Source organism: Gastrolobium bilobum, unplaced genomic scaffold (genome assembly GCF_033153095.1).
Source record: "Gastrolobium bilobum isolate Gb01-03AN ecotype WA unplaced genomic scaffold, APGP_CSIRO_Gbil_v1 utg913, whole genome shotgun sequence".
NCBI classification, from domain to species: domain Eukaryota; kingdom Viridiplantae; phylum Streptophyta; class Magnoliopsida; order Fabales; family Fabaceae; genus Gastrolobium; species Gastrolobium bilobum.
In genome coordinates, this window is record NW_026900059.1 from 288,088 (window position 1) to 297,388 (window position 9,301).

General features: G+C 29.9%; 1 protein-coding gene across 1 annotated transcript; it reads right to left on the bottom strand.

Annotated features, from left to right (window-relative positions):
* Positions 1-1,168: 1,168 nt before the first annotated feature.
* LOC133295072 (jasmonoyl--L-amino acid synthetase JAR6-like) lies at positions 1,169-5,098 on the bottom strand. Its single transcript, XM_061493859.1, has 5 exons — positions 4,928-5,098; positions 3,438-3,758; positions 3,239-3,340; positions 2,343-3,133; positions 1,169-1,715 (listed from the first exon to the last, which is right to left on the bottom strand). Exons 2-5 carry the CDS (start codon positions 3,731-3,733, stop codon positions 1,174-1,176), a joined length of 1,731 nt encoding a protein of 576 aa, XP_061349843.1. The 5' UTR covers positions 3,734-3,758; positions 4,928-5,098; the 3' UTR covers positions 1,169-1,173.
* Positions 5,099-9,301: the final 4,203 nt, after the last annotated feature.

Here is a 9,301-nt window from a genome sequence, read left to right on the forward strand (position 1 = left end):
AGGTTTTGAGAATACGTACCTTATTGGTTTAGCTCCTTATTTATAGATAGGTTACCTGACAGGAGTGGACTTCTGGACCTCTTAGGAGTATTTGGGGTCGAATTGTTGATCCATTGCTGTCGTAGTAGAATTAATATAATTAAAAAATATTTTCTTAATTTCCTCTTAAATGTTAGCCCTATTTAAACCTTCTAAAATATGAGCTTTTCTGAGGTCCATAACACATGCATAGCCAGTAACTACTACACAAGGCCACCAGTATGTTCTTCCATTGTAAGGTTCACCTAACTGCTTTTTAGCACTGAGATTCTTATACTTTTTCCCCTTCTAATCACAGTAAAGAAGTCTCAGTCACGTGAAAGCTACGTTGATGATGCTGAAGAAAGCTTATTTGTCCTTTGTTTTAATTAGTGGTCAATTGTTATCATGGGGGGATTCTGATTGGTGCATCAATAGTCTTAGGAGTGTTTAAGCCACAATTAAAGCCTCCCACTCGCAAGGAGAAATTCTATATTTTGTCTATGTAAGCATGTTTTGTCTCCCCACTCCACTTTTCATCCTCCTATCTTTGGTTAACATAAACAACTTGGAAAACGCATTTGTATATCAACAAAATCTTTTTTTAATTCCTTTTGAAATCAGCCATGGATAAATTTTAAGGCATTATGCATATTCTTGAGGGAGAAAAGAGATACTATATGTGTATACTAAAATTCTAATATTTCTATGTATATGAGAGCACACATAGATTGGTATGTGCATTATTTATTCTTTAATTTCAATAGACTCTTGTGTGAGGGATCTGTTAGAAAAATCTAACATAAAACTATTAATGCAATTCGTGGTTTTTTTTTTTTTTTTAAGTTGATTTGTTTTGTCCATAGGGTACATATTCATATGATCTATCACCTTTATTCACGACAATCATGGCCTTTAGCTCCAATACTAAAAAAACATTTTTGATTTCATTACCAACCGAACATGTGGATTTCTATCCATTACGGTCAACCATTGACTATATATTATTGTAGAGGGTGCAACAGAGGTGATGAAGGTGGCAGAACATAAAGAATTATGAGTGGAAAAACAAAAAAGTTAAAAGGAGGTAAAAATTTGCACATTGGTTAAAAAACTGAAACGAAACTTCTATGAATTTATATTACCAAATTTTATTCAATTGAAAGCAGCACTGAGATAGTTCTTCACAACATTTTCACACAATATTTGCAACACTTTGCTATTATTAGGACCTACACATCTTGGTGTCTTGAACTGACTAACAGCAGCACCTAATCCTAGGTAATGATCAAGAATCTTTTGAAATGTTCCTCTCTTAACAACTCGGAGTTCAAGGGGCCCAATGCAATTGACTTTACGAGAACTAGTGTAGCCAGCATCAACAAAAGACTTATCTAAACAGTTGCAGCATTCACTAAGCAATTCTTCACTTGCATCACCACTGATTTCCCAGAAGATAACATAGTGCCCTGGTTCTTTGGATAAATCAACATGGCTAGTGTAGTCAACAACTTCCAATTTTTCCTCTGCTAACAATTCAGATGCTGCTTCCACAGCTAACTGTAAATCCTTCTCTGTGTTCTTGTCAATGTTAATGCTAAGCAGAAGACCACACCTGCGAACAAACTTGAGTTGTGGAGTTGAGTTATGGAACCCCATAACCTTCACCACATCCCCTAACCTATACCGGTATAAGCCTGCAAATTATCCAAGTTACAATATTAGGAAAAATCTTAGAATAAAATGATACATGCAGATAACTACAGGCACAGTAAGTTCTATGAAACAAATCCAAATTAGTTGTTGTAACTTGTAAGAATAGACCTATGTTGTAACTTATAATGGTGTAAGTATGTTACCTTAATGTGATTAGGTATGTACTATGTTCCTTTGCAAATCAGAATGAAAAAATTGCTTTAAGCTGGTCCCATGTGGGTCATATCACCGCCCCACAAAAAAAAAATGAAAAGTAAATAGCTTTTGTTTTATTAATAAGCATTTTGGCTAAAAGCTTTGTCAGAAAGTGAAATCCCTCTAGAATACTCTCCACAATTACTCACTTATATTCCCAATATAGACTAACCCGTAAGCATTATTCCCTTTCAGAAAACAATATACAGAATAATATTCTGAAATTTAAAGGAAAAAATGCATTTCCTTTTCAAGACTCTAGATGGAAAACAAAACACAATTGGTCAAGTAATTATTGTGTTTATGGTAATATCATGTCAGTATCAAAATTTGGCAGTGTGGTGGAATGTGTACCTTAGTCATCATTTATTAAATGGAAGAAAACAATTAATAACTAGAGAAGAATTTGGTACCTGCTGGATTGGTAATAACAATCTCATACTCCTCACCGACCTTAACTTCAGTGAGGCCCACTGGCTTAGGATCCATACAGATTCTTTCCATGTCTGTCAGAGGGATGAATTCAAAGTAACCAATTTGAGGAAGCACAGTGTAAGTGGCCAATTCAGGAGGCAATCTTGGGCTCACATTTGTTGCTATCCATCCTTCAGAAGATCCATAGTCAGAAGTCAATAAAGGCAACTCTCCAGCATAATGCCTCAACTTTTTCAAATAAGGCTCCATTGACCCAGTCATGATCCCATAAACATACTTAACATTAGGGAAAAGCTCTGGTATCAAACCATACCAATTGCTCAACCCCATGCACTTTTTGTGGATCAAGTTGGCTAGTTCAGGGTCTGGTTTGAGCAGTTTAGACATGACACTTCTAATGGATGGAACTGTGACCCTACTTGTAAGGACCCCTTCACGGATATCAGCACATAGGTCTTCCCACACTTGTTCAAAGGTTCTAAAAGCATGGACAATGCTATGTGCGAATGTAGAAGACACCAACTGAACTTCCTCCCTGAAAATTAGCCCACACAAGAGATGGCAGTACAATGATTGGTGAAAATCAGGACCAAATATCACTTCATCTGGACTGCAACATTGGGACTGAAGTGCTTTCATTGCACGCTTGAACCCTGAATTGCGGAACACATTGGTTGTAGCAGTTCCTGCTGCAAGACCCCCTTTTGTTTTGAACTGCTTGCTACTGTAGATAAAGCTTAAAGCCTTTCCATTTTTTATGGGAAACTCTCTTCAGAAATGGAATTGTTTGTGTCAGTTTCCAATTCCAACTAGCAGAAAAGCTTTGTGAGTAGAAAGAAGAAAGAAGAAAAAGGTACATGTGAGTGAAGAATACCTGTTCCTAAAGGCAAAAGAGGTGTGATATATCTGCACTGTGGTTTTAAACAATTCATCATTCCATGGTACATGTTTTGGATTACCCTGAGTAGTGCCAGAACTGCAAGAGTTTCACTTTTTTTTAAGAACTCAGAAACTAATGAATTGCAAATTCAAACTACTTAGATGAAACAAGGGAGAAGGGGTCAACGTCAAACCTTAAAGAAATGGTTGTGATGGGTTTTCCAGTGAGAATAGGAGAATCACCATCACCATCAATCATTCTGTTGATGTAAGGCTCCAAGTCCTTGTGAGTGACTAGAGGGACACAGGCCTTGAAACTCTCAGGGTCAGTTCTTCCATTGAGTCCCAAACTCTGCAAGTATTCAGCTGATGCGTTATCTTCCAAGATCCTTTTCAGTGTTTCCCTTTGAATCCTCTCAGCATCCTTTGTCAGAGCCTCAAATTCCTCTATCACTTTTTCCGTGTCAAATACTTCCACTTTCTCTAGCATCTTCACAGTCCTTCAGCTGCAGCACCTATCACGAAAAAAGTAACAAAAGCAATCAATTATATAGCGGATTGAGTAAAGAGTTCTTCTTATTATTATTTTTTAATGCTGCCCCAAAATGGTAAAAGTGGAATAGTTAGTTTATAAGAAGAAAAAAAATTCTGAAAAAGACAAACAATAAACACAAACATTGCATTGGTCATTGGAGTTGAAAAATATAGATAAAGCCAAACTGCACTATTCAATTCCGGTTTCTTTATTATCATCATTATTATAATTTAAGGTGTTTTAATGTTCCCTCCTTGTTTTCCTTGCCACTGGACCCAGACGAATAAATTCTGAAAATAAATGCAAGAAACATGACAAATGCACATTCAAGAAGTACTCTGAACCATTTAGAAAGACCAAAACAGAGTTAAATTTGCAAAAACAAAAACAAAATAAAATAAAAGAATAAAAGGAAGACAGAAACAGAAATCACGACGAATATTCTGAGTTATGTTCTTTCTATTTTCCTTATTTTCTCCCTTGTTCATGTAAGTCAACTAAACTTTCCAAGAGAACAAACACCAAAATCAAAATTCTACAACAATCAAATCGAGGTCGAGAGATTTCGAGATATAAAGAAGAGAATTCATTACAAAAAGTAATTGTGAGTGACCCATGAACTGTAAGAACATAAAAAGCCAAAAAAAAAAAAAAAAATAGTCAAAAGGGAAAGAAAAAGTAGTCCATGAAGGGTAAAAGGACGAGAACAAAAAGTGGTTTTTTTTTTCTTCCATAAAGATGAGCTTTTGAAATAGCTTTTGCAGAGAAACTAACCAAATTGGGTAAGATAGATAGAAGAAGATGACAACTTGGGACCAGAAAATTGAACCCAAAAATCTCATCAATTACTTCTCAAAGATTTCAATGAAAGAGAGAGAGAGAGAGAGAGAAGTCAACAAAAAACATGTCATGTTTGTTTCGGGGGTAAAAAAAAAAAAAAAAATCATGGCAATTCATCTGGGTTTTCTAATTTGTGGAACTTCAACAACCATGGATTGTTGAATAACCCAGAAGCCAACGGAAGTAAACTGGGGAAAAAATGAGATTTTTTTCAAAAGAAAGGGGAAAAAAAGATTTTTTTTTGTTTTTTTGTTTTTTTGGTTTTGTTTTGTGTTTGTGTTTGTGAAATACTAGAAAATGAATACCTACCTAGGATAATCTTCCTGTGTTTAAGGTTTGAGGGGGACAGAGAAGGGTTTGTCAAAACAGAAAGAAACTAGAGAGAGAGAGAGAGTAATGGATCTGAAGTGAGAGAGAGAGAGAGAGAGAAGAACTTAGTATATTGTTAGTGAGGGAAAGACAGAAGGAACTGAAGATGCAGAATAGTCAGTTATAACTTATAAGAGTGCTGAGGTCAAGATTCACCTCGGGGTATGCAATTTATAGGCATCATCTATTTCAGTTTCATTTTGCAAGAATTCTTTTTTTTTTTGCTCTTTTCTCAGTTCATAATTTTGCCCATGGATTCACCTCTGAATTACCAAAGAGAGATAGTGTGTGTGAGTTTATTTATGAAAATCCAATTAATTATGTAATGTTTTATATGATAGGTTATATTTATTACTATTTTTCTTACTATCAATTTGATCAAAATCAAAATAATATCATATGAGAATGATTGATTTAATTTTAATTTAATGATAACAATGTTGATAATAAGAGATAATAATAAAAATAGTAGAAGTATAACTTCCCTGTGTTTTAAATAAATTCTTATCCTTTGAATTCATAATAACATTAGCAACACACTATTTTATATAGGTCTGGGATAATAGGCTACCTTATTTGAATTCAAGCCAAATTTTCTTAAATAGAAATAATAATGTTAGTGTTAATGACATTTATTATCTTGATTCTGAATTTTCACCAATTTAGAAAACCACTAATAACATTATTGAATTCAAATTAATCAATGGCATTCACCATTGGCAATTATGGCAATTATTTAAATTAGATTAGTATCTAGTATCTAGTATCTAGTATCTAGTATACCTATAAATATGAGAATAATGCTACAGCAGTATCCTTATCCTTACTTTCAATACAAGGTATTAAATGAAAAAGCTATAAGTATTTAATATATTAAAAACTTAAAAATATTTAATATTTTCTTGCTTTTATAATTAGAAGGAATCTTAAACTAATATTTATTTTTTGTATGGGACAAGATATACTTACCACCAAATTTTTTTATCATTTTTACAATCAACCTAATCATCGTTGATTTTCGTTAATCTAATAGTTATAATTTATTGGGAATAATAATTAATTAATAAATACAACCCAATAATTTTAATAAATTATAATAATTAGATTGATGGAAATCAATGATGATTAGATTAGTTGTAAAGGTTATAAACTTTTTTTGGTGGTAAGTATATCCTTCTCTTACAAAAATATATAATTTGATTTTTTAAAGTGCGGAGCTCTTATAAAAAAAATTCAAACTTACAACGTTGATTTAAAAAATAATGAATTAAATTTTAACAATTTCATATTATGTAAGATACGTGTATGTAATTTATTATGATTTTAATCATTGATTTTTCAATCAACCTCTATAACTCCATTTTCCCCCAAAACAAAAACTGCACAACTTACTTTAGAAAAGTTAAAGTAAATAAATAATTAAAACTTCCTTAATGCCGTAATAATTAGGAATGTATTCAATCTTTTTTAAGCTAATTGTTTGCAAGGATTTGGCACTTCTCTAATCGGATTTTGGGCTTCCTGTAATTAGTGATGTTAATAGAATTCAAACCCATTTACATTATTATTATTATTATTATTATTTTATTATACAAGTCTTGATACTTAATAGTGTTTAATGTACTTATCTTAAAATGAGATAAAAATATTAATTGGTTTTGGGCACTTTGAGGATTAGTTTGCTTAAATAGTAATGATTAATGACACTTATTATCTATATATTTTTTTCTTTTAGATATTAATATTAATTATCTCTTTGAGACGAATAGGTTATTCCCACAAACTTCAATTCATTGAACTAGTTATAAAACTAATTTCGAATGTGAGGAAAGTTAAGGATTATATTTATTCTTTTAGTGATAGAGATGTATCATCTTTATCTTGATCTGGTTAATGTTTAATTGAATTTACCTTTTTATTAGAAATCAGGAAGGGTAAAAGTGTTAATTGAATTTTGGGCTATTTAAAAGATCATTAATCATATTTAATAAAGAAATCACTTAATACTTCAGATAAAAAAAAAACCTTTTAATATTTTCATTAGAAAATTAGGAAAAAAATAACGCTATGTCCGCTTTAAAAGATAGTCTAATAATTCTCTTATTTACTTCTTTGACAAAAAAAACAAATAGATTAAAAAAGCACATGGATCAATTTATAGAAGGTTGTTCTAATTTGATCATTTGTCTCGATATATGCATTAATTGAGTTAAGAATTTGATAAGAAGAGCTTTATTACTATTGTAGTTCGAATTGAATTAGTTGGTTATGTATATTAAAAAAAAAAGAATTAAATGGGTAGTCAATGAACCGATAAAAAAATCAAAAAGAAAGAAAGAAATACATTGCTAAAAATATTTACCACGTCGATCATTAAGATTATTTAACACACGATATTGTCATATTAAAAAGAAAAACGAGAGAATCTATTTGCGCTCATGGATCTATTAATGCATTTATTTTTTATTTTTTATTTACTAATTAAATAACTAAAAGAGTTATTCGACTAATATTGTTTTAAAGAAAAAAAACGACATTTTTTTAAAGAGAAATATTAGGCTAATATTACATTACAACTTAGAATTATCATTTATAGTGTATATATATTACAATTTAGAAATAGATATACATTATTTAGGTGACAACAACATCTAGGCATTAGCTAGTTTTCAAAAAATTTAAAATTTGGCATAGATAAAGGCTAAAATTTGACAGTAATGTAAAACAGGTAAAAGGATAATGAGAGCTAATATATTGTAAATAATTCTAGTTTAATTAATTTAAAAAAAAATGATTGCTAATTTTGTCGTGTTAACTTAATTATATTATCACTAATTTCAAAACAAACAAAATCTGTAATAAGTCTTCACACATCTAGCATGACTAGCTAGCAACCCACTTTGCTTATCTATTCTCCCAAAAGATCATTTGTCCTTATCCTTATCTTTTCAATAATAGTTTACCTTAACTTCCGTAGTGTAACTACTAATAGGTCTTTGTTTTCCCTTTTAAACAAAGTAATTTTTATCACTTCTTTATTTTAAAAGTACTTTTTACAAAAGTTAAAACTATTTATATTTTTATAAAAATATTTAGTTTTTGAAAAAAATATTTGACTTTTAACTTCTGCTTTTCTTAAAAGTTAAAATTTTTAGCTTCTGAATGAAAAAATTAAGTTTTTAACTTTTTTTGTGACTTCTCCTTTTTTTAAAAGCAGATATCCAAACGATTTAAAAACGAAAAGTGTTTTTTTTCTTGAAAAAAAAGCTCATCTAAGTATATACCCACAATAAATATGGATTAATTATATTTGTTACCTCTTATTATCATCTCTATTATTGTCGAATTAATAGATGAAGTGAATGAAAAATGGTATCTTTTGAATCTAAAATTATTTTACGATAATAGGGATCATAAGTGTAGCATAACCGGACTCAAGTTAAAGGGTTTGAATAATTTCCGGGATATATGTATATCTTAGTGTTATCATTATAATAAAAAATATATATAACCGATCTCAAATAATTTTTAAAGTTGATATTTAGGACGGTTAGCACGTTTTAACTAAAAAGTTGTCAGAATTAGAGATTCAACGATAACTATGAACTTGGGGCATCTTCACTCTTCAACGATCCAAGTGAGAGTTGAAGCATCGATGTTCCATTATCTTATGACCACTACTGATTTCATAATAAAATAAAGGGAAATAATTATCTTATTTTAATCGAACTACTCGACCTAGAGTGGTTTATGAACAGGTTTGAGAATTTAAAAAATTGATTCAAACCGATTTTTAACTCGACTAAAGAAAATTTCAATCCCCTTTCAAAAATTTGAAAATACGTTATTCTTATATTTATATATTTCAATTTAAAAAAATATATTAAATGTTATTAATTTTTTAAAAATTATTATTCACATATTTTATATATTTTTAATTTTATAATGAGGTGTAAATAAGTATTTATTTAAAAATATATTTTAAAATTAATTGTGATGATTTAGTAATTTTGGTTGCATTTTGTCATTGAGAAAAATCAACTTTACTTATGTAAAAATTGAGTTTTTTTTTATCTTTTAGTAATGTTAAAAAAGAAAGATATTTATTACATATGATTTACATAACATGTTAAAAATACGTGCTAAAATTGGAATTTGAGAATGTGTAAAATCAGTTTCAATTAAGTAATAAAAATTATAAGTATAAAATAGTATTTTTATATATATATATATATATATATATATATATATATACATCATTATAAAAAATAAAGTTTTTATAAAAAATATCTCTTTAAATTGAAAACTTTAAAT